Source organism: Ranitomeya imitator, chromosome 3 (assembly GCF_032444005.1).
Source record: "Ranitomeya imitator isolate aRanImi1 chromosome 3, aRanImi1.pri, whole genome shotgun sequence".
NCBI classification, from domain to species: domain Eukaryota; kingdom Metazoa; phylum Chordata; class Amphibia; order Anura; family Dendrobatidae; genus Ranitomeya; species Ranitomeya imitator.
The window spans coordinates 728,410,103-728,435,971 of record NC_091284.1 but is presented as its reverse complement, the minus strand read 5'-3'; the positions used below and the strand labels follow the sequence as shown (position 1 = coordinate 728,435,971).

Below are 25,869 nucleotides of genomic sequence, written 5' to 3'. Positions count from 1 at the left end.
CTCTCCAAGCCGAGATTGAGCAATGGCTGTCTCTGCTGAACTTGCATCCAAGGAAGGCCGTGTCTGATAACTGTGCAAACCTGGTGGCGACCCTACGCCGAGAAAAGCTCACACATGTCCTTTGCATGGATCACGTTCTTAACCTGGTGGTACAGTGATTTCTCCGCCACTATCCTGGCCTACATGAGCTGCTGCAGAAAGCACGGAAGCTGTGTGCTCTGTTCTACTGTTTGCACCCCTCAGGTCATCGACTTGCATACAGAGGTCTTTGTCCATGCCAGTTAACAGGTTAATATGCACATGTTGCATTGACTGCGGCAGCAGCAACGACCCATGACAGTGTAAGAGGGTAAACTGTGATGACATCAGGAGTGCATAGGACCCTGCTGCTGCATATCTGGGCTGTGTGTGAAAGCCAGGGAAAGTGTGTGTGCTGGAGGGTGGGGTCTAGTCTCTGCTGTATAGAATGCTGGGACCTAATGCTAGAGAAGCAGAGAGACTGCCATGTGACAATAAGCCGTGAGGCAGCTGATGAGAAGTGAGAAGTCTAGACTCTGTAAAGACTGTTTGCTGCCAACATTTTGTGAAAGTGTTAACCCCTTTTGCTTGTGAATCGTGGTTCTGCTGGAAAACAAGGACAAAGCATTTCTGAGAGTTGTGTGACTGTGGAGCTCAATCCCTGCTCTGCTGAGATGAAAAAGGACTGAAGACCTTCTTCCTGTGCAGATTCAGGCGGTCAGCTCCCAGGGAAAACTGGTAGTGACTGTTAAAAGAGAGACGGTATCCTGTATCATCCACATTGAGAGGGATCCCCACAAGCCCTGTTGAATTGCTGTACCGGATCGCATCTTGAGGCTTCAGAACTGTAAGTCCTCAGCGTGTGGGCTCGGCAAGATGCAGAGCTTTGTTTTGCTGTAACTGTTTGGCACCGAAGATTTTGGGACTGGCTGCAGCTGAAGCAAGATAAATACCTAAGTGAAGACTCACCTCAGGTTAGGCTACGTTCACATTTGCATTGTTCGATGTTGTGTCGGAGACGCAACGCACAACGCAAACAAAAACGCAACAAAACGCATGCTAAAACGCAGCGTTTTGCGACGCATGCGTCCTTTTTTGCCGAATTTTGGACGCAAAAAAATGCAACTTGCTGCGTCCTCTGCGCCCTACACTTGCGGCAAAAAAAACCGCATGCGTCGCAAAACGCAGCACAACGCATGTCCATGCGCCCCCCATGTTAAATATAGGGGCGCATGACGCATGCGTCGCCGTGGCTGCGCCCGACGCAACCCCGCAAAATGCTAATGTGAACGTAGCCTTAACAGTACCATAGTAATAGATACCCGGGTATCCCTAGATTAACTGTATAAAAATGGTTGTTATATTTACATAAATATATTCATATTGTTATAATTTGATAAGTTCTAGTCAGTGTGTGATCCCAAAGTCTCCCATAACACCTCTCCATCAGATTTACACCTGCTTTTCAGATAGTTCACTAAAAGACTTTGTTTAACCTAGTGGTTAGGGAAATTTCTTTTGTCACTTCAGTGTAATACACATAATTTGGAGATTTTGGGATTGGCATGTTGATTTCAGCTCTGGCTGTGGAAAGAGCTTGGATATGTGGTTTGAAGGAGAGATCAGCGTCAAGGGCTACCCCGAGGCAGCGAGCTTGTGGGACTGGGGAGAGTGGACAGCCATTTACTGTAATGGATAGGTTCATTGGGGGGGGGGGGTCGCGTGAGATGGGGGAAAGATGATGAATTCTGTTTTGTCCATGTTAAGTTTCAGAAATCTAGCGGAGAAGAAGGATGAAATAGTGGACAGACATTGAGGGATTCTGGTTAGTAGGGAGGTGATATCTGGTCCAGAGATGTAGATCTGTGTGTCATCAGCATAGAGGTGATACTGAAAGCCATTTGATTCAGATAATCTTCGTTTCATTTCAATTCCTTTTCCAGTAAAAGGGAGTTTTGGTATTTCCATCTCCGCCTCAGTTTGTGACCCACTGGATCTTATTAGGACCTCTGGTCATTACAGCAGTATATCATGCCATATAGAATGGGCCAACGCAGTAAGGACGTGGGGCATATCACATTTACGGAGTGGGCACAGATTAAGGACCCCTGCACCCTTCTGCACAGTTTCAAAATGGCTACTAAGATGGTTAGAGCTGACGATGCAGTCATCAGCCTCACTATACGGGTCATCTACATGCTGGAGCAGACTTTGAATAGCCTGCGGGAGGAGGTGGTGGTCTCCCAAGAAGAGGAAGAAGCTGAGGAAGATGCAGAAGGAATATCATTGTCTCTAAGTTCCAGACTGTCATCACACAGGCGATTGCCAAGGGAGGGTGGATTACTGCAATCGAGGGGTGCTAATGATACCAGACAAACTGTTAGTGAAGGTGCAAGAGCCAAAAAACAAATGGAGAAGAAAGAGGTGATGGGCCAGCAACTGTCAGGATATGAAGAGGATAACATCCCCTCTTTGTTGTTCGTGGATGGAGGGAGGGGACGGAGGAAACAATCATCAGTGTTACCCAGCCACCAACTCAGCATGGGCTTGAACCTTATGGAAAAGGCTGACATATAAGTGCTTCTTGCTGCACTATCTACAACATGATCCATGAATAGTTATAATTCGAAATAGTGCTAACTACTGGGTTGCCACTCTGTTAGATCCACGTTATAAAAGTAAATTTTGCCAGATGCCTCACGCCCTGGAAAGGGTTCCGCGAATGCTGGAATATCGAAAAATGCTTTAAACAACCTTAACAAAGGTTTTCCCCAAGACAGCAGTGAGGCACACAGTGTGCATCGCAGCTCTAGTCTTCCAACTCTGACACGTCAATTCGTCAATACCAAAACATTAGCAGCAGTGTAAGTGGTAGAAGCAATTTCTGTGAGTGACACATTTTTTAGACCAGCTCGTGCGCGAGCACAACAGAGTCCAAGTCTGACACATTTTGATCTCCAAAAATGGATGAGTAGCCTAAGCTCGCCTGTCATGCCTTGGAGGTTTTATCGTGCTCGGCAGCCAGCATTCTCTTAGAAAGTGTCTTCAGCACTGCTGGTGGTGTCCTGACTGATAACCGCAGTCGGCTGTCTCCGGAAAGTGCAGACCGCCTAACTTTTATCAAGATGAACAAATCATGGATCTCCAAGGACTTTTGCATCCCAATTATAGACTGTACAGACTAGGCGATGCGTTTGTTTTTAGTGTGCTGCATAATTGCAGTCTGTGATGTCTTTAGTGTGGCTTCTGTGCCTGCTGTTGCTGCTCCTGCAGATGCTAACACTACTTTTTGGAAATGTGAACACTCCTGGTTGGGTATCCATCTGCTGGGTTGGCTGTAATTGTAATGGAAAACGTGTTGGTCCCTATTATGCTTGTTCTACTGTAGTGAAATTTATGCCACTTTGTTGGTGTCTGCTACTACTTTTTGGAAATGTAGTTAGTTAAACACACTAGTTATACGGAGGTATCATATAGGATAAAAATAGATATAAAATATAAAACCATATGTAGTAAAATCAAGATACCCAGGAACACCAAATGTGTCAATAGCGTAGTATAACACTACAAAGAGCTAAAAGAGGTTGTGCTCATAGCATGGTAAGGCCAAGAAACCATTCACAGCAGAGGATATGAATAATTAAATATTTATTAAATGGTATAGATCAATTTTATAAAAATTCAATATTAAAAACCAAAAATATCATTCAATATACATGTTTGTAATAATTATACTAGTGCCCATACCTAAATTACTTACTATGATTAAAAAATAGTGTAAAAAATGCATGCATTTTTTTACACTATTTTTTAATCATAGTAAGTAATTTTAAGTCCTTACGGGTATGAACATACATATAATATATATACGATGGCAGCCAAATGGGTATGGGCACTAGTATAATTATTACATACATGTATATTGAATTATATTTTTAGTTTTTAATATAGAATTTTTATAAATTGATCTATACCATTTAATAAATAAATAAATATTTAATTATTCATATCCTCTGCTGTGAATGGTTTCTTGGCCTTACCATGCTATGAGCACGACCTCTTTTACTTTTTGGAAATGTGTAGACTCCTTGTTGGGTCTCCTTCATGTGGGTTGCCTGTAGTAGTAGGCCTCCACTTTCAGTCAAATAGACGTGTTACTAACCTTACATTTTTCTGACAAAAGTAGTCTACAAAACTGATATTGTGCCACCTGAGTGTGGCTGAGCATAAAAGCAGGTTGAGCTGTTGCATGTGGTATCAGGGCTCCCAGCACCGGAGGCCTACACTGATGCCTCACCCACCTCATCTTAATTTGAAGTTCAATTCAAAGCTGTAAATGTTGGCCCATACCTTGATACCTCATGCCTGGCTGATTGCTGCCATGCCATTGTAAAATTTGTATTGTGGGACATTTGAAGCCACTTTCCTGGTGATTGCCCCTAACTTGATGTGTTTTGGCAGCTTTGGGCCCGTTTTGAAGGTGTTGTGTATGTGTTTGCTTTTGCCTTCCATTTACTCCAATGGCGTTCGGCTATGTTCTATGAATATTCAACCAAAAAATCTGCAAATATTGCAAAATCAGCCATCGTAATCTGAACCGAATATTCAAATATTCATTCATCTCTACTCCCTGGCTGCAGGTTGTGCACCCCTTAGCATATACAATGTATTGTGCATGTTTTTACTGCTTTTGCTCCAGTCTGTGATCTATGTTGGATTTTTGCAGAACTGTCATAACACTGCTGTTCCCTATGGCGTGCCAATTCCTGTCCATCGTGGCCTCTGCTTTTCTTCCTCTTGTTACTCGATGTGCTTCATGTCCCCACAAGGCGGTCTCTGTACTGCTGAGACTGCATTGTCGTTGGCTGCTGGGCTACTGAATTGTCCGAATTATGTGCTAAGCGTCTCAATTTTTCTTATTATCCACAGCAATAATGCTATTCATATTTCATATATTACATATCTACATGCTTTAGCACTACAGCGTGCAACTTTGTTGTATATGGAGGCGGCTGCTCCTAGTTTGCACCTGCACACACCAGTTTTCTGATTTGGAATTGCCAGTCAGTTTTTTGCTATTTGCCATACTTATGTCCCCAACACATTTGTTCAAATAATGATAAAATGTACGACCCCTTTGGTATGACGAGGCATTAATTCCCATAAGGTTGATTTGGAGGGGGTGTAGTTACCACTCGGTGACTGTATGTACTGTATCTAATTTGATGTACTCCCCTGATTCCAGTGATTTATTGGAGGTGGAACACTTCCGAACCATCTACCACATGTTTCTTGCGGGTCTCTGTGTGTTTGTGATCAGCACAGCTGCTATCGATATTATTGACCAAGGGAGGTAAGTGAAGATTGGCAATCTAAGCCGCTATCCACACCACATTCATACATCCTCATGTAGCCCGCTGCTGGATAAGTGTCCTGCATTGTGGAAGATGGAGGGGCCACATTTACTATTCACAAATCGCTTATCGAGTTATCACATTTATTAGTGATTTGCACCGAAAAGAACAAACGTGTTCCGCTCACTAGACACTGTTCAATGAGTAAAAAGACGTGCCACATTTATTATTGGCGTGTGCCAATTTTTAGAAACAAATGAATGACCTAATGTAAGCCAAGGGGAAGTGTCATCTAAAAATAAAATGTCAATCTATTCTAGTTTGACCCTGTTCACACCATCATCATTTTATTTCCACTATATTCTTCCATCAGCGGAGCAGAAAACCAGAAACAAAATGTTCAGTTATAAGGCACAATCATATTAAGTTTTAATTTCATAAGTCATCAGTTTGGATCCATTACATCTGCATATAGACAGGAAAATGCAGTCTACGTACATTAATAGTCAAAAACATGGATAGTGGATGTAAGAACCATTTTGTTATATTCTTTTACATTATAGTCTATGAAAAAGGATCATAATGGATGGTGATCTGTGACATTTTCTGTTTTAATAATTATTTTTTTCTATTTAGCACTGTGTATGCCCAGGACACTACAGGTGTTCAGAAACGCTTATAGAAATGAATCAGTACAAAAATGGAAACTAAAGTTAATATTTTTGTAATAGCGCCTTCAATTGAATCCCTTCTAAAGGTAATCTGTCGCGTCCCTGAATGCTATTAACCTGTGGATATTGTAACATCTCTGCTGGCATCACAGCATGGCCTCACATCTCTCACACAATCTTACCCACTGCTCCAGGCCATGATGTGCTTTCTCTTTAATGCCAGCTCCATGTTCTGTGTCTCTGCTCTCTGCATGCTTCATGGCTATGTGTATAGGGGGCCGGCGCCTGAACTCTCTGGTTCTTATAGGAATCAGGTGCACCTGTCCAATCAGTTCCTGACCAATTACCAAGAGGCCTCCTGTATATAGTGCAGCTCCACCCTGTGGTCTGGGCCTGTGCAATGTGTTTGCTCAGTTAGTGTTTTGCTTCTGAGTTTGCCAGGTCTAGCTCTGTGTTGCTCCCTCTCTGGAGGCTTTTCTCTGTGCTATTGCCTTTATCTTTGTCCGCCCTCCAGGAGGCAGAATATCCTGGTCCCTGTGTCTTTGTCCCTGTGTCTTTGTCCTTGTGTCTTGTTCCATTGCCTTGTCTGTACTTAGTCTTATCTTGGTCTCCTTGTGTGTGGCGTCCTTCCCTGCTGTGTCTTTCCTTCTGTTCCCAGTCTGCTTACACTCCGCACTCTTGCGGCTCTGCCTGCTCTGCATCTTGGTGGCTTTACCGCTGCTCCGCACTTCTGCTCCGTCTTACTCTGCTCCGCTCCCGTTGTTGCAGAAACCTCTTGCTGCAGTTCCCCTCTGCAATCCTTGCGGTTCCACTTTGCTTAGCTTCTGCAGTATCTCTTGCTGCAGCTTCTCTCCACATTCTTTGTGGCTCTGCTCAGCTTTTGTCGCTACGCTACCGCTTGCTGCTTTTCCATTCCTATCTGCAGTCTTTCACTCCTCTCCTGTGTGAACAGGTCCCTACCTGTTCCTCCAAACTATATATCCCTACCTGTTCCTTCATCTCACTCACAATTGGACTGCACTCGGGTGTCTTCTGAGTGCAGCCTGATTCTAATATCTCATCAGCTAGTCCTGTGTTTCCTGCCGTCCTAACCAGTCCTGTCTCCTGCCGTCCTAAGTCAGTCCTGTGTCTCCTGCCGTCCTAGCAAGCCCTGTGTTCTCTGCCGTGTCTCTGCCAGCCCTGTGTTCCAAACTACATATCTGTACCTGCACGTCCAGTGTGAACAGGCCCTTACCTGTTCCTTCATATACCACATCAACCAGTCCTGTGTTCTCTGCCGTGCCTCCCAATCCTGTGTTCCTGCCAGTCCTGCCGTTCCTGCCCTGCCTTCCAGTCCTGTGTTCCTGCTGTCCTAGCCAGTCCTATTTCCTGCCGTGTCTCTGCCAGCCCTGTGTTCTCTGCCGTGTTTCTGCCAGCCCTGTCTTAGCCGTGCCAGCCTACTCGTCTGTGTTCCAGCCGTGCTCTTCTGCCAGTCCTGCCTAATGCCCGCACCAATCCTGGTGTTCCTGTCTCCCAAGTGGGATCAGCAGCCACAGCCAGACACCACCCTGGAGTAGCACCTGGCAGCTGCCTGCTGCACAAGCCTGTCCTCACCATCAGAGGCTCCAGTGAAAACCCAGGCAGCTGTCATAGTCACGCCCCTTCCAGGGTAGTCTGGTTTGTGGCACAGTGGGGCCACAAAACCCCCGAGCTCACGCCCACCAGTCAGGGCGTGAGCGTAACAGATATAGGGTTACTCTGCCGGTTAATACTGTTCTGACACAGTTCAGCACCAGCACTGAGAGCCCCACTGCCGGGAAGAAATTAACTTTATTCCCCCCGACAGCCTTGAGCTTTCAGTCCTAGAAGTAGGCCAGTGTGTTTTCAGTCAGGCTGTCATTCAGTGCCCGACGTGGTTATAGCCACTGCTCACTATGTACTGAGCAGTAACTGAAGCTGCATCTCTGACTTAAAGCTGAAGGCTGCCGGGAAAAATAAAGTTAATTTCCTCCTGGCAGCGGGGCTCTCACTAGGGGCACTAGGCATCTTCAGTACACTATTAACCTGCATCTTAACCACACATCTGCAGGTTAATATCGTTTGGGGATGTAACAGTTTCTCCTTAAAAATAGAAACTTTGGATTCTGTTACTGTTTGTTTGGAATCTTTAACTGGATTAGTTAGAAACGATTTATTAACTCTATTGTGAACTTGCCCTTTCCTATGGTTATTGCCTCAAAGCTGTTCATTATAAAGATCTAACATGCCAGATTCCCAATTTAAAGTCACCAGACATGGTAGTGAAGGTAAGCCATGACAACTACAATCCTCTTAAGCTTAGGCATCTCTAAATAAGATGACATCACTATTGTCATTTTTTTTCTTTAATGTCTGCCAATTTGCCAATTTTCATGACTTCTATCTTACGTCTGAGAGTCCTTGTTATCTGCAGGTTGGTTCTGGAGTTTGACCTTCTATTCTATACGTTTGGGCAGTTGGGGACAGTGGTCTGGTCATGGATCTTCCTTTTTATATATACACTTCTGGTGCCATACAAAGTCTTCTCTTTCTGGGGTTCGTTGTATCCAAAGTCAAAGCACAAGCTCCTGCTGTCGGCTTTTGTCGGGACGTTCCTACTTGTGAGCCAGACGTGTGTCCTCTGCATTTTCCCCGTTTATGTCATAAAACACTACCAGCTGCCTCCAGCATCCAGCTTCATTATTTCACTGGAACAGGTGAGTTCAGTAGCCAAGTAAATGCCTTTGAGTCACTGATCTGTCCTGAACTTTGTTTTGCACTTTTTTTTTGACACAATGGTGGGACAATTTATTCTTTCACTTATGGTAAGAAGAGAATCCTGGATAAACTGATGCTTTTTTTTTCTTTGTCGTTTTGTAGGTTCGTTTATTCATGAAGACTTACTCTTTTCTTAGAGAGACCATTCCAGTTGTGCTGCAAGATGGAAGAAAAGGTAATTTTCTGTAGTGTTGGTTAGCCTTCCTCACAATTCATTATATCCAGTCTAGAAATGTGCTGCAAACTGATAGGATCAAGCTCAACCACTGTTAGGTGCTCAGGGATGAAAACAATAAGAGAATGCAAAAGATCAAACCCCGGCACACTCCAAAAAGTGAAGAGAGAACTTGTTGCTTTCAAAATTTTAATTAGTTTATCTTGTACAAAAAAATTAGTTTCCAAACAACGTTTCGGCTCAGGCATGAGCCTTCATCAGGAAGACAATTAGTAGTTATACTGTTGTTTGATCCTGAATTTTTTGGATTATCCTATAGATACTGTCAGAAATGGTCATGTGGAAGGCTGCAGCTGGCATGTGACTACCACCCTGTGTCCTTGTTGGTGACCGCTTCAATGTGGTGGCATAGAAGAGGTCACTATAGAAATGTGGACACTATATCAGACATTTCTGCTGTTTTGAAGACTATCATTAGATGCATAGTCTCCTTGTGATTGGAGCGCAGTAGGTTAATAGTGTCTGGCAGGTATATGTTAAAAAAAAGTTTGGGGTAACTCTTTCTACACTTCATTTTGAAATCTCTGAACCCAACTTCACCACTCAGGACAGTCTGTCTGTATAGCAAGATGTCTGTAGATCATGCCCGCCTAGTTGTAGATTGGGGCATGTGTTAGCTTAGCACTCCTCTCTCTTTTTTGGGGGGCTAAAATCAAAGTGTTGCATTTGTTCTTATCAGAGGACATGACAAGGGGCATTGATGTAGGATGGATACATCATTACAGAAGGGAGGAAGCTTCTGGTTGTACACAGGTTGAATTATAAAGGCAACTCTAGGCAATCTTGACCTCCAGGATCAATGCCAAGAAGTCAAAATGATCAAAAGCCAAGGTGCTGAAGTTCCCCAGGAGTGGTGACTCTGTGGTTCCAAAACTCACTAGGAGTGGGGATTCCACTTGAGTTCTGGCTTATTTGAACTGCACATCTTGTTTCACACAGTTAAGCACACACTTCTGTTCCAAGGATTCTGGCAAGATAAAGGATTATTTTAATTTGTGGCCATATCTCTGGACTACACTGTAAATGTATTTATTTAGTTTATTCTTCTTAACACATAAGTGACAACTTTGGCATGTATGTTTGTTTGGATGTTTGGGGAGGGGGGATATGGCCATCAAATTCCACATCCCTTCGTTTGCCTCCCAGATTGAGCTCTCTGTTCCACTGGGGCAGCAGACGAGAGATGTTGGGAGACAATGGGCTGAACCCAAGCTTCAGCGAGGTCCGGCAACGTATACCAGACGTTCGCTGTGACCTTCTGATCCATAGGGATGGGGAAAGACTTGTTGCGGGCCCTTGTCCTCCGAGAGAGGGCTTACGATGGATTGAGAAAAAAAACAAAGCAAGACCTCCTGTGCCTGGCAAAGTGAGACTCATTTCGATATTCCAAACATGAGTTAAAGTTTATTTTGAATTTTAGAGATCAATTATTGGAAATTGCAATTTTCCAGCTTCCTTGGGAACCTACAACAGTATTTTATCATGGGAAAAGACAAAGGTTATTCTTTTTCTCCTTCCCTTTTTGCTTGTTATACATAGGAGTAAAATTCCATATAAAAGGTATTTGGAACCATATTATCATCATGTAAAACAACTTCTCCAACGACTTTTCTAACAGACTAATATGTACAGTACGTAAGCAAAAAAGGAAAATGAGACAAACCTAAATATATCAAAATACAAATATACGTAATTCTTTATTTTTAATATTTTTCTATTCAACAAAACATAAAACAATGTCTCTACAATAGTAAATGGGAAACGGCAGACTTTAGAAAAAGAACTGCTATGTAACATATTTAAACCTATTAAATCAGGTGCCACAATACAAAGGACTAAATAGAAGACCATGAAAAATACTAATTTGTGAGAAAAAGGATGAGTGCAATCCGATAAAAACTCGGATTGCACACTGATCAATGTTAATCTGAGTCACTGTTCATCTGAGTTTTTTTTTTTTGCTTATATCAGTTGGCTGCAACTGTCATAGGATGAAACTCACCAATACAAGTCAATGGTTGTGATAAAAAAAAAATCACATGATCCCTGGACCATGCGAATGCCATTTGATTTTAACACACCCATGTCCTTGAAAACCTGACATTTTAACAGCGGTGTACAGTAAAATCGCAACGTGTCAGTGACATTATTACACTGTGTGTGTAGATTACTGTACATGGTTTTTACTTAATAAATATAATTTTCTGAATAAATGGCGTGGTATTCCTGAACATTTTATTAACCAGCAGAGGGAAAGCGGACAAGTGGGGGCAGATGTTTATAGCTTAGGAACCGGGTAATACCTATGTGTAAGGCTACGTTCACATTTGCGTTGTGCGCCGCTGCGTCGGCGACGCAACGCACAACGCAAATAAAAACGCACCAAAACACATGCAAAAACGCTGCGTTTTGCGACGCATGCGTCCTTTTTTGCTGAAATTTGGATGCAAGAAAAATGCAACTTGTTGCGTTTTCTGCGCCCGACGCTTGCGGCAAAAAAACGCATGCGTCGCACAAGGCAGCACAACGCATGTCCATGCGTCCCCCATGTTAAATATAGGGACGCATGCGTCGCCGCTGCGTTGCCCGACGCAAACACGCAAAACGCTAATGTGAACGTAGCCTAAGATGCGTGATCGAGGTAATCGTGGATCGTTTTCTGTTCCCACTCGCTTTGGCATCCTACAGACATCTTGTGTCTCATTTCCCGGTGTGCTGCTGTGTGTGAGGTGCATCACACTTACTTTAGGGCTGCAGGCCTCTTTTTCTGAGTCCAGGAGTCCGTCTTTTGGAACCAGGTCACCAATTAATCCAGGAGACAAGAGGTTCATAAATGTTTACTTGGTGAATAGCAGTATTTACAGGCAAACGTAGAGGATAAGGCCCAATGGGTTGTCATCTTTCCCACAGCTACCAAATACAACTTCAGCCCTTGTTCTCCTTATAGGTAGAGTGTCCCTCTTACTGGCTTTTCTATCCCTGGGGAGCCTTCTCCACCACTAGAAGTATATTTGGATTGCAATCCATTCTGCCCCATGTAGTCCATTTATCCCTGTAGATTCACAGGCTGTTCGTCCTGGGCCCCTGACTTCCATCTCGAGGTTGCATTAGGCCATTAAACGGAATCACATGAAAGGGTATTTTCAGCAATCCACTGCCCCGAGTATTAGGCCCACGTTGTCCTTAGCAGCCTCATGACTTAAGCCTTCTACTTCACACACTGATCTCCACACTCTCACTGGCCCTGTCACTTCCTGGCCTTTCCACTAGCTTTCAGTTACCCCCTCCCAACAACCCTGTCTAAGATAACTGCAGCTCCAGTGGATATCATACATACATAAACATCATATGCATTTATCCCTTGGAGTTTCAGCGAGCAAACCACCAGCCTCCTCCATTGCTACATTTATAGCTTTCCCGGCTGGTAATATCAACTCACAACTGTTTACGAAGTCTTTAATGGTTATTAACCCCTTTCTGACATCGGGCGTAATAGTATGCCGATGTTGGACTCCCCATTTGGTGCAGGCTTAGGTGCTGAGCCCGTACCTTTCAGGGCTCATGACAGCTGTCATTGACCAAACCGCTGCACGACTAGCTCTGCCCTCACCTACTGTACCCTCACCCATCCCTTGTAGATTGTGAGCCCTCACGGGCAGGGTCCTCTCTCCTCCTGTACCAGTCGCGTTTTGTATTGATTAAGATTATTGTACTTGTTTTTTATTATATATACCCCTCGTCACATGTAAAGCGCCATAGAATAAATGGTGCTACAATAAGTAATAATAATAACAATACTAATAATATATACAGCTGACATGTGCCCGCAACAGTTGTGAGTGGAATCGCAATCCAACTGCGGCATTTAACCCTCGTTTCCAATAAATGTGCTGGAAATCCCACCCATCGGTGACCCTGACATGTGATCGCAGGTTACGATGGGTTGGCATGACAACCAAAGGTCTCCAGCAGACCTCTATGGTTGTCATAGCCAAATTGCTATTTTTTTTCTTTTGATCCTCAATCCCCTAAGATTCTGGTAGTACTTTAAGGACCTATTACAACATCCACTGCATAACCAATGATTACTCATTAAGTAAGTGCTCTCTTATTCATTTATTCATCTATTTTTAATTTTATTGTTCGTTTTTGTAGACAGCGCAGGTGAATACCACTCTTTTTCATTTAAATTTCTATGAGCGCTGCCCGGTGGTCAGCGCTCATAGCAAGTAAGCATTTCTGCTACATACAGGTGATTTGATCATTGCCTGTTTTTTGCAGAGCTGATGGGACAACAGCAGCTTCTAGTCTCCCATGGAGACTATTGAAGCATGCAAATAGTAAAAAAAAATGTTTTTAAAAATATAAAAAAAAATCAAAATATAAAAGTTCAAATCACCACCCCTTTTCCCCCATTCAAAATAAAACAATAAAAAAATCAAACATACACATATTTGGTATCGCCGCATTCAGAATCCATAAATATAAAAAAAAATTAACTGGATTGCTAAACGGCGTAATGAAAAAAAAAGTCAGAACTCCAGAATTACGTTTTTTTTGGGTTGCCGCTACATTGCATTAAAATGCAATAACGGGCGATCAAAAGAACGTATCTGCACCAAAATGATATCATTAAAAATGTCAGCTCAGCACGCAAAAAATAAGCCCTTACCCAACCCGAGATCACAAAAAATGGAGAATATTTGGTGTCTATGAACTCGTAATGACCTGGAGAATCATAATGGAAGGTCAGTTTTAGCATTTGGTGAACATGGTAAAAAAAAAAAAAACCCCAACTGTTTGATTACAATTACATTACGAGTTCAACTCGTCCCACAAATAACAAGCTCTCACATGGCCATTTTGACAGAAAAATAAAAAAGTTATGGCTTTGGGAAGAAGGGGAGCAAAATATGAAAATGCAAAAACAAAAGTGCCTCTGGTCGTTAAGGGGTTAAACTAGCCCCCCCCCCCCCCCTCCCAAAAAAATAAAATAAAATAAATAACCAGCAAAGGCTAGGCGAACAGCTGTTGGCTGATATTAGTATGATAGGAAGAGGCCATTGATATTGCCAATGCACCAGGGCAAGTTTGAAGAATGAGGGCTAAGCACCAGAATTGGCATATCTTATGGATGCGCCGTTTCTGGGGTGGCTGAGAGCTGATGTTTTTAGTCTGGAATGGGGCCAATATCCATGGCCCCTTCCTAGCCTATTAATATCAGCCTGCAGCTGTCTGCCTAGCGTTTGCTGGTAATTAATCATAGGGGGACCCTACGTCATTTTTGGGGGGGTTCCCCCCCCCCATTTTAATAACTAGTAAACACTTAGTAGGCAGCTATGGGCTGATATTTATAGCCTGGTAAGATCCATATATATATTATCCCCTTCCCAGTGGCGCAACAAAGTATTAAGTTATAGGGGCCGAATAATATTGCACGCCCCACTTTTCAGTTTTTGAATTTCCACAAAAATTTCAAATAACCAATACATTTCGTTCAACTTCACAATTGTGTTCCACTTGTTGTTGATTCTTCACCAAAAATTTACATTTGGTATCTTTATGTTTGAAGCATGATATGTGGGAAAAGGTTGAAAAGTTCCAGGGGGCCGAATACTTTCGCAAGGCACTGTATATCGCTATAATCGGGGTTTCTGCCCCTACATTATGCTGCTCTCAGATGGGGTAGCAAAAGCCTGCCGACAGATTCGCATTAAGATGTAAATTACAGAATTTTTCTACTTGCATGTAATTTTATGATTTATGGCTTAACATCTTTCTTTGTTTTGCAGATAAAAATGCCCCAATTCCTGCGCTTTCCAGTTATTTATACTTTCTCTTCTGCCCAACTCTGATTTACAGAGAAAGTTATCCAAGGTACCCCCCAAGATACGTTCTGTTTAAGTCACTACAGTATAGGTCATTATATATACTAATGTGATTTTATTGAATCAACACCTGCTTAGTGAAAACTTTAACTCTACTTTGATAAGCCAACAACTAATAAAGCATAAACTTATGCATAATGTATAATCTAGATACTATACATTTTATCTAGTTATCTCATATTATGAGCAGTCAGGAAAGCTTGTAAAAGTCTGAGATAGAAGTGTATTCTCTATGGTAGATGTAGATTAGGACCAAGGTGATCTTTTAATGTATTTCTTCTCCCTACAGGACACCGTACATCAGATGGAAATATGTAGCTAAGAACTTTGCCCAGGTAGGATGAAAGTTAAGAATGTGCATAAGTGGGAAGATCTGCCTCCATTCCAGTGAGTGCTATTATATACAGTGGGGCAAAAAAGTATTTAGTCAGTCAGCAATAGTGCAAGTTCCACCACTTAAAAAGATGAGAGGCGTCTGTAATTTACATCATAGGTAGACCTCAACTATGGGAGACAAACTGAGAAAAAAAAATCCAGAAAATCACATTGTCTGTTTTTTTAACAATTTATTTGCATATTATGGTGGAAAATAAGTATTTGGTCAGAAACAAAATTTCATCTCAATATTTTGTTATATATCCTTTGTTGGCAATGACAGGTCAAACGATTTCTGTAAGTCTTCACAAGGTTGCCACACACTGTTGTTGGTATGTTGGCCCATTCCTCCATGCAGATCTCCTCTAGAGCAGTGATGTTTTTGGCTTTTCGCTTGGCAACACGGACTTTCAACTCCCTCCAAAGGTTTTCTATAGGGTTGAGATCTGGAGACTGGCTAGGCCACTCCAGGACCTTGAAATGCTTCTTACGAAGCCACTCCTTCGTTGCCCTGGCGGTGTGCTTTGGATCATTGTCATGTTAAAAGACCCAGCCACGTTTCATCTTCAATGCCCTTGCTGATGGAAGGAGGTTTGCACTCAAAATCTCACGATACATGGCCCCATTCATTCTTTCATGTACCCGGATCAGTCGTCCTGGCCCCTTTGCAGAGAAACAGCCCCAAAGCATGATGTTTCCACCACCATGCTTTTCAGTAGGTATGGTGTTTGATGGATGCAACTCAGTATTCTTTTTCCTCCAAACACGACAAGTTGTGTTTCTACCAAACAGTTCCAGTTTGGTTTCATCAGACCATAGGACATTCTCCCAAAACTCCTCTGGATCATCCAAATGCTCTCTAGCAAACTTCAGACGGGCCCGGACATGTACTGGCTTAAGCAGTGGGACACGTCTGGCACTGCAGGATCTGAGTCCATGGTGGCGTAGTGTGTTACTTATGGTAGGCCTTGTTACATTGGTCCCAGCTCTCTGCAGTTCATTCACTAGGTCCCCCCGCGTGGTTCTGGGATTTTTGCTCACCGTTCTTGTGATCATTCTGACCCCACGGGGTGGGATTTTGCGTGGAGCCCCAGATCGAGGGAGATTATCAGTGGTCTTGTATGTCTTCCATTTTCTAATTATTGCTCCCACTGTTGATTTCTTCACTCCAAGCTGGTTGGCTATTGCAGATTCAGTCTTCCCAGCCTGGTGCAGGGCTACAATTTTGTTTCTGGTGTCCTTTGACAGCTCTTTGGTCTTCACCATAGTGGAGTTTGGAGTCAGACTGTTTGAGGGTGTGCACAGGTGTCTTTTTATACTGATAACAAGTTTAAACAGGTGCCATTACTACAGGTAATGAGTGGAGGAAAGAGGAGACTCTTAAAGAAGAAGTTACAGGTCTGTGAGAGCCAGAAATCTTGATTGTTTGTTTCTGACCAAATACTTATTTTCCACCATAATATGCAAATAAAATGTTAAAAAAACAGACAATGTGATTTTCTGGATTTTTTTTTTTTCTCAGTTTGTCTCCCATAGTTGAGGTCTACCTATGATGTAAATTACAGACGCCTCTCATCTTTTTAAGTGGTGGAACATGCACTATTGCTGACTGACTAAATACTTTTTTGCCCCACTGTATTTAGGAATTGGGATTCCGTTGTAACAGGCCATAGTATACCCCGAGTCCAGACTTTACACGGGGATAAAGCGGCCTTTGCTTGATTATGCCCTGGTATATTATAGCCTAGGGGTATAAATTGGCTTAAGACATTTCATACCCCCTCATGCCAGATTATACCCCCTTTGCTATTGGCAGTGTTGAGTGATATACATAAGAATTACTTAATTTTTCAACATCTTATTGGGAGTTCAGGGTTGTCAGGCAAGTTATGTGAGAAGATAACTGACTTAAATCTTAAAGTTCTAAACACAGACTTTTATTACTTGAACCAGAAAAACTTCAATCAGTAAAATATTAGACTTCCACAAAGACATAATGAGGTAAAGAATCTACCGCACTTCTCAGTAGTCACACATTAAATGCAGCTGTGTGTCTGAGGATGATAGAAATAGATCTGCACACTTTTCAACCAATCAAAGACAGGGTGAGAAAACCAGAATCAAGTTACAATAGCATCCTAAGGTGAAAGCAGTGATCATACTGGACAGCAGTGTAATCTCAGATATAATGAATGCTGTCCGTTACCAGTCACATTGTATTATAAGATCAATCTTCATCATGTGATTAAAGGGAACCTGTCACCTCGTTTTTTCAAGAAGAGCTAAAAATAGCGTTAAATAGGGGCAGAGCTGTGCTTTACATTAGTGTATTTTGTGAGCCTTTATTCCCCACCTATGCTGCCGAAATACCTTTGTAAAGTCGCCGTTTTGGGCTGTCACTCACGCTGGTCAGGTCATATGGGCGTGGTGACAGCGCTGTTTCTCCCCCAGATCTCCGTTGGTGGCGTAGTGGTGTGCGCATGTCCACTGCGCAGCTTCAAGGAAAATAGCGCGATCTGTGCTATTCAGGCGTTTATCGGTGGGCGCGGCCATCTTTGTGAGGCCGTGCGTGCGCAGATGGTACTTCTCGGCTTCCCGGGGCTTCAGGAAAATGGCCGCGGGATGCCGCGCGTGCGCAGATGGCGATCGCGGCGGCCATTTTCCTGAAGCCGAGTTCGCATCTCGGCTGCAGGAAAATGGCCACCACGATCTCCATCTGCGCACGCGCGGCATCCCGCGGTCATTTTCCTGAAGCCCCGGGAAGCCGAGAAGAACCATCTGCGCGCGCGCGGCCTCACAAAGATGGCCGCGCCCACCGATAAACGCCTGAATAGCGCAGATCGCGCTATTTTCCTTGAAGCTGCGCAGTGGATTTGTCACTTGGACATGCGCAAACCACTACGCCACCAACGGAGATCTGGGGGAGAAACAGCGCTGTCACTACGCCCATATGACCTGACCAGCGTGAGTGACAGCCCAAAACGGCGACTTTACAAAGGTATTTCGGCAGCATAGGTGGGGAATAAAGGCTCCAAAACACACTAATGTAAAGCACAGCTCTGCCCCTATTTAACGCTATTTTTAGCTCTTCTTGAAAAAAACGGGGTGACCGGTTCCCTTTAACAACACAAATACCTTCTCATGTCACTGTAAGATATCAAGCAGGAATGCGGGATGGAGTGACGGACGGGAGGCAGAACAAGGGTTAACAGGTTTATTTAGAGGGGAGATACTCCACGCAGGGAGGTAAAGAGTTAATGGTATTAAAGGCACGGTAACATGCAACAGTTCAAACACAACAATTAGGAAGCAAGAGAATATGGAAATTCTCACATTGCAGCTCCTGCTGTGCACTAAATAGCACTGGCAACGGCGGGTGCAGCACCTCCTCCTGGAGGGTACTATAGTCACTGTTCTGTCTTCTGGTGGCAGTGGTCGGTCTCCTGTACCTTCCACTGGGCCTAGTCCATATACTAATGTGGCTATTAAAGGCACCGGGCACAGTCCGGTGCAAGCCTAACGTGGCTCATTAACTATCTCAAATGGGAGGTATTCATGTTCCAGACGGTCAGGACTATTCTCTTCCCACGTCAGGGTGCAAGTCTCAGTCCTGTGTGTGATCTCTCTTGGGGGCAGTATGCGTATGCGGTACTCACGGTCACCTCGTGTCCAGCACTTGGTACTCTCTGGCTATCACTAGGCACACACCGCATGTCCCGCTCTCCCTGGTCCTCACTGTTGGTGGCAGGCGACACCGATCTCTTTAGCACTGATACTCCTTTCTATGTCTGCTGTGGCACCCGACTCGGCTCCGCTCTGTGTGAACGGCTCTGCATACCTCTGTCCCCCATGGCTCTGCTCCACTCTGCATGGCTCTGCAGCCTCCCTTGCTCCGCAGTGCTGCTGGGCACACTTGGTTCTACAGGTGAAGGGGTCCCCTCTATGCAGCCTGCTACAGCGCCAGTACTCTCTGAGGGCAAGGAAGTCCGAGCGCGCCACTCACTGCTCTGCTCTGGCCTGCAACTCTCCTCTTGCACGCGCTTTCTCTTCACTAGCTGCGCGCCCTTTTCTGGCTCTCCCCGCCTCTCTGGGTTACTCTGCAGGAAGGTCCCTCCCACTCAGGCTTCCCTCAGGCGAAGCTGTCCCCCGGGAACAGAGGATGCAGCCTTTCTAGTTCCGGACCCGGCATGCAGGTACCCGAGGTCTGGTCTATCTCCCTACATCATTACGTGTGAGTCAGTTTTAGATGATTAAAAAATGGCACCTAAAATCTCTCTCATTTACAAGGGCTCATAACATAGAGGGGTATATTGTGGCCTGGAGGGGTGTAGTTTGGCTGAGGCTATTTTACACCCCTGGAGATAGTTTTGGCATAAGACAGTTATTCCCCGACGTACGCTCTGGCCTGGGCCAAACTTTACCCGGGTTTAATCTGAACAGGGGTTAATTTGGCCTGTTACACTGGCTGCTATAGGCATATACAAAGATAATGATTTTTTCATATGAAACAATTCCTTCCACTGCTCCAAATATTGTTTACATGAGATACGGCTTGTAGTAGATGGCTGTATTTAGAAAGCTTCTGTCCTCTGACAAGAACGCTTTTATTATTAAAATGATAGGACAGTCCGATGTTGCGGCTCGCTACTACCTGCCACCCTGCCGCGCTCCATGATGCTCTGGATGCGCTTGGTGTTCTCCCCTAGAGTCTAGTGCTTCTTAGGGTGGATTATTGGTGTGTTGAGGCCTTACTCAGATTTTTCTCCCCCTTTCTAAAATCAGCAGTTGTTTTTTTAATTTTTTTTTTTAAAGCAGTTCTCTTTGGCCCCTTTCACACATCAGTTTTTTGCCATCAGTCGCAATCTGTCGAATTTTGAAAACAACGGATCCGTCGCAGATTGTAAATAACTGATGCGACGGATCCATTTTTTCACGGGATCCAACTACCTAATCCGGCTAATTGGATCCAAAAAAAAAATCGGAGCATGCTCAGTTTAAAAAAATGGAATCCGTTGCCGCATTTCGTCATTTGACGGATCCCGCACCATAGGCTTCCATTCTAGCAAACGACAGACGGCGACAGATCCGTCGCTGTCCGTTTTTTCGACGTACACAAAAAACATTACTACATCCGTTGTCTCCGGCTGCCGGACAAACAATTTTTGACGGATCCAGTGAACGACGGATGAAACGTGAGGCCATCCGTCGCTAATACAAGTCTATTAGAAAAATAAACGGATCCGGCAGCATCAGTCACCGGATCCGTTTTTTTCAAAATTCGACGGATTGCGACTGATGGCAAAAAACTGACGTGTGAAAGGGGCTTTTAGTACTTGTGATCTGATGTCTACCAGCGCATTTATAACTGAAAATTAAGGGGGTTTCTCACTTGCAAAAACTCCTGTCCCCAGAATGCAGTTTGTTTTAAAAAAAAAAAATCAAATTGTGACACTGTGCTTTATTCCCCCTTATTTGGTGCCAGCGCTGAGTCTCCTATGCGACTCCTGATGTTGTTATTGTCTGCAGCTCTGATGTCACATCGCCAGCTCTGCAGCCAATAACTGAGCTCAGCAGCTCTGCCCAAATAGACAGCACGATCTGCTCCAAGACGCTGAGCCCATAGACTGGCTGCAGTGCTGTCAACATGACATCAGCACTGCATAGAATAACAGAGACTGGAAGCAGCGGTGGAGACTGTGCTGGACCCAGAAAGGGCTTTTTTTTCTTTTTACTTTGTTCCTTTATGGGGCTTGAATACTCAATAGTCTGATTGCTGGTGTAATACACTGCTATACTCTTGTATTAGACCACAAGCTCATTGACCGTTAGGCTACTTTGACACTTGCGTCGGTCGGTACAGGCCCGTCGCTATGCGTCGGGCCGACGTACCGACGCACGTTGTGAAATAAATGAACAACGGGAGCAGCGGATGCAGTTTTTCAACACATCCGCTGCCCCATTGTAATGTCCGGGGAGGAGGGGGCGGAGTTTCGGCCGCGCATGCACGGTCAAAAATGGCAGATGTGACGCACAAAATAACGCTACATGTAACTTTTTTTGTGCCGACGTTCCGCCAAAACACGACGCATCCGTCATGCAAGTCCATGGAGAAAAAACGCATCCTGCGGGCAACTTTGCAGGATGAGGTTTTTTCCCCAAAACTACGCATTGCGACGTACATCACACAACGCAAGTGTGAAAGTAGCCTTAGTCGTCATGACTGTCGGAATCCTGTAATCACAGCACGGAGAAGCCAATATGGTTAAAGAGGGAGCATCCTCACTGTAACAACAATCTAGATGCCGGGGTTTCTATTTACTGCAGCATCCAGAGGGCTAAACTGCCAGGATCACTACTGCAACTGACCTTGGCGGTTGCTTCAGGAGCTTGGTTGTTGGTGAAGCCGAGCTATCGTGGTGATCGCACACTAATCATGACGTATTGGTATTTCCAAAACCAGAAACAACTTCCTAAAAAGGATGGACCAGTATGTCAAATGTCGGGAAGTGGTTAATATTGTTCAACATATTCATTAATGATCTGGTAGAAGGTTTACACAGTAAAATATCGATATTTGCAGATGATACAAAACTATGTAAAGCAGTTAATACAAGAGAAGATAGTATTCTGCTACAGATGGATCTGGATAAGTTGGAAACTTGGGCTGAAAGGTGGCAGATGAGGTTTAACAATGATAAATGTAAGGTTATACACATGGGAAGAGGGAATCAATATCACCATTACACACTGAACGGGAAACCACTGGGTAAATCTGACAGGGAGAAGGACTTGGGGATCCTAGTTAATGATAAACTTACCTGGAGCAGCCAGTGCCAGGCAGCAGCTGCCAAGGCAAACAGGATCATGGGGTGCATTAAAAGAGGTCTGGATACACATGATGAGAGCATTATACTGCCTCTGTACAAATCCCTAGTTAGACCGCACATGGAGTACTGTGTCCAGTTTTGGGCACCGGTGCTCAGGAAGGATATAATGGAACTAGAGAGAGTACAAAGGAGGGCAACAAAATTAATAAAGGGGATGGGAGAACTACAATACCCAGATAGATTAGCGAAATTAGGATTATTTAGTCTAGAAAAAAGACGACTGAGGGGCGATCTAATAACCATGTATAAGTATATAAGGGGACAATACAAATATCTCGCTGAGGATCTGTTTATACCAAGGAAGGTGACGGGCACAAGGGGGCATTCTTTGCGTCTGGAGGAGAGAAGGTTTTTCCACCAACATAGAAGAGGATTCTTTACTGTTAGGGCAGTGAGAATCTGGAATTGCTTGCCTGAGGAGGTGGTGATGGCGAACTCAGTCGAGGGGTTCAAGAGAGGCCTGGATGTCTTCCTGGAGCAGAACAATATTGTATCATACAATTACTAGGTTCTGTAGAAGGACGTAGATCTGGGTATTTATTATGATGGAATATAGGCTGAACTGGATGGACAAATGTCTTTTTTCGGCCTTACTAACTATGTTACTATGTTACTATGTTACTATGTATGTAGTTGTATGTATGTAGTTTGTTTTTTGAAGTCTGGTGAAAGATCCACTTTAAAAGTAAGTGCGTTCGACAGCTGAAAAACTAAACTAGATGTTGGAAACTCTGAGATTACAGCTGCAGTTTGATGCAGTCTTTATTGATCCAACACGAGAAGTGAATCCAGCAGGGCGCTCCTTTACATCTCCCATTCATATAATAGCACATTGATGCTGGTTTTAAAGACTTCACAAAAAACTGCCCTTGTGATTCCAGTCTCGAGCTTCAGGTTTTCTTTTTCATTTACTCCTATGTATAAATATAACTGTTGGTGTTTTGATTTATTTATTTTTGTACATTAAACACATCAATGTCAATTGGTGTTTAAGAAGTGCTAAGATAATTGATCTATGGTTTCAAGTGCAATCTGTTTAATCTGTTTTTTTTCTCTATCATTAGTTTCTTGGCTGTATCTTTTTTATGTACTTTACCTTGGTTACGCTGTGCTTCCCTGTATTCAAAAACATGAGCAAGGAGCCATTCAGTACGAAGATGTTGGTGCTTTCCTTCTTCCATGCTACACTGCCCGGTAAGACTAAGTGGGATGTGATGAAAATGAAAAATTACATTTTTTTCCCACAAAAATGTTGCTTTAGTACCAAATTTTTCCTTTTTTTACAAGAGAAATAGGAGTATTTGTGCCATACAATTTGTTGTGCAATTGCTCCTGTGTACGACTATTCCCCATATGTGGAGGAAACTACTGTTTGGTCGCACTGCAAGGCTCGGAGGGGAAGGTGCGCCATGTGAATTTTTGGAGTGCCATTTTGTCTGGAATAGATTGTGGACACCATGTCACGTTCGAAGAGCCCCTAACCATACCACAACAGCAGAATTCCCCACAAAGGACCTTATTTTGAAATCTACACCTCTCCAGAATTCATCTAGCGGAGTAATGAGCATGTTTAACACTGAGGTGATTCACAGAATTGTATAACGTTGGAATTAATTTTCTAAAAACATATTCCCCCTCCCTCAATGTTACCTTGGCCCCAAGCTTTTAATTTTCAAAAGGAGTGATAAGAGAAAATGAATGAGACATTTTATACAAGTTCTCCTGAGTAAACAGGATTAAAGAGCCAGTGCAGTGTGGGCTCTTAGCAAAGCTCCGGCTGTATCTCTAAAGCCAATCTTCCGACGGCGATCATGCTGACACAGCTCCTTTGCCAACACAATCACCATGATGTACTGTACCTGTACATCCTTTTGCAGGAAATACCACAAGATATGACATACTGGTACGTCCTATGTCGGGAAGAAGTTAAGGTTCGGGTTGCTGTCTAGATTATTAACCAAAGTCAGTTTGTTTATTGATGTAGGTAGGGAAAAATTATGGAAGGATGCTGTTAGGGTTGCTGGTCCATTTAGGTCTCCTCCATTCACTGCTTTTAGACCACCTCCACTGGGCTTATTATGGATTACACAAATCTTGCGAGACTTCGGCACTATCTTCAATGGAGCACAGTGACCCGCTCCACTGCGCGGGTGCCAGATTCCCAGCCCTGCAGGGTGAATACATCATAACACACTCCGGGGCGGGATCTGGGGCCTCGGCTACACGAAGGCGCCAGTGATGTCACGACAGAGAGGAGGCGGCGCCCGGTGGGATGATGGACGGTTGCGAGGTGCTTGAGTCAGAGAGAAATCATACCTCCCTGACTCAATAGAGGTATGGTGCCAAATTTATAAAACTGATTATTTCCGCATTCCTAGAGATGCTAAACATAAGAGCCACCTTCACAGAATGCAGCCTTAGTGCTGCTGAAAGTGGCTCTTTTACTTAAAAATGCTCTGGGGGGGAGGGGGGGGTGACAGGTTCCTTTTAATAAAATTTGAGGCCTTATTTTATCAAAAGTTGGTAGCTAGTATCTACTTTGTTAGATGTTAAATTGTTTAATTTTGAGATTTTTTTTGCATACTTCTGACTTGAATTTTTATGGTGAGGACAGAGGAGAGGTTTTATTCTGATGACTCTTCCATGGAAGCCATATTTGTGCAGGTGTCTGAACAGTAGGACAATGTACCACAACTCCAGAGACTGCTAAATCTTTCTGAAGATCTTTTGCAGTCAAGCAAAGGTTCTGATTTGCCTCTCTAGCAATCCTGTGAGCAGCTGACTGAAATTTTGCTTGGTCTTCCGGACCTTATTTTGACCTCCACTGTTCCTGTTAACTGACATTTTTTTAATTATGTTTTGAACTGAGGAAAGGGCAGCTTGAAAACGCTTTGCTATCTTCTTATTGACTTCTTGTTACGGAACTGCAACACAGAACTATAATAGAAGGGGGGAAAACTGACCCTGCACTGAGACTAGGCTGATACCCTACTATGGAGTGGGCGACCCATTCCTTGCGAATAGACCCACCGACGATCCTAGGTTAATCTCAAGTGAAGACCTATAGATAGGGGGAAGGAGGTCCCTAAAAGATCTAAGGACTGGGTATAAAAACAGGTCACCTCCTAATAGAAAATACAGAGAAGGCTGCAGAAACCAAAACGAAAACAGAAACTAAGGATAGCAGAACTGGAGGTCCCAGAACTACACAATATCAAACACAGAAAGCTATCAAAGCACCTAGCCAGAACTCTAGTGGATTAACACTGTTGTCCAGCAAGTACTGGGAGGCAGGTGCTGGATAATAAAGGGTGATACAATCACCTGACCTAAAGGTACCGTCACACATAGCGACGCTGCAGCGATACCGACAACGATCCGGATCGCTGCAGCGTCGCTGTTTGGTCGCTGGAGAGCTGTCACACAGACAGCTCTCCAGCGACCAACGATCCGAGGTCCCCGGTAACCAGGGTAAACATCGGGTAACTAAGCGCAGGGCCGCGCTTAGTAACCCGATGTTTACCCTGGTTACCATCCTAAAAAGTAAAAAAACAAACGCTACATACTTACCTTCTGCTGTCTGTCCTCGGCGCTCTGCTTCTCTGGTCTGGCTGTGAGCGCCGGGCAGCCAGAAAGCAGAGTGGTGACGTCACCGCTCTGCTTTCC

General features: G+C 43.9%; 1 protein-coding gene across 4 annotated transcripts in view; it reads left to right on the top strand.

The window, feature by feature from the left end:
• The window catches only part of SOAT2 (sterol O-acyltransferase 2), a 91,913-nt gene that overhangs the window by 30,581 nt on the left and 35,463 nt on the right, over window positions 1–25,869 (top strand). For 3 of the 4 annotated variants that reach the window (XM_069758785.1, XM_069758783.1, XM_069758786.1), the window contains 6 exons: window positions 5,264–5,371; window positions 8,475–8,757; window positions 8,921–8,993; window positions 14,846–14,930; window positions 15,231–15,276; window positions 23,268–23,397. In XM_069758785.1, coding sequence (XP_069614886.1) covers window positions 5,264–5,371; window positions 8,475–8,757; window positions 8,921–8,993; window positions 14,846–14,930; window positions 15,231–15,276; window positions 23,268–23,397 — 725 coding nt within the window. The remainder of the gene's footprint in view (window positions 1–5,263; window positions 5,372–8,474; window positions 8,758–8,920; window positions 8,994–14,845; window positions 14,931–15,230; window positions 15,277–23,267; window positions 23,398–25,869) is intronic. The other variant, XM_069758784.1, reaches the window with a different exon arrangement.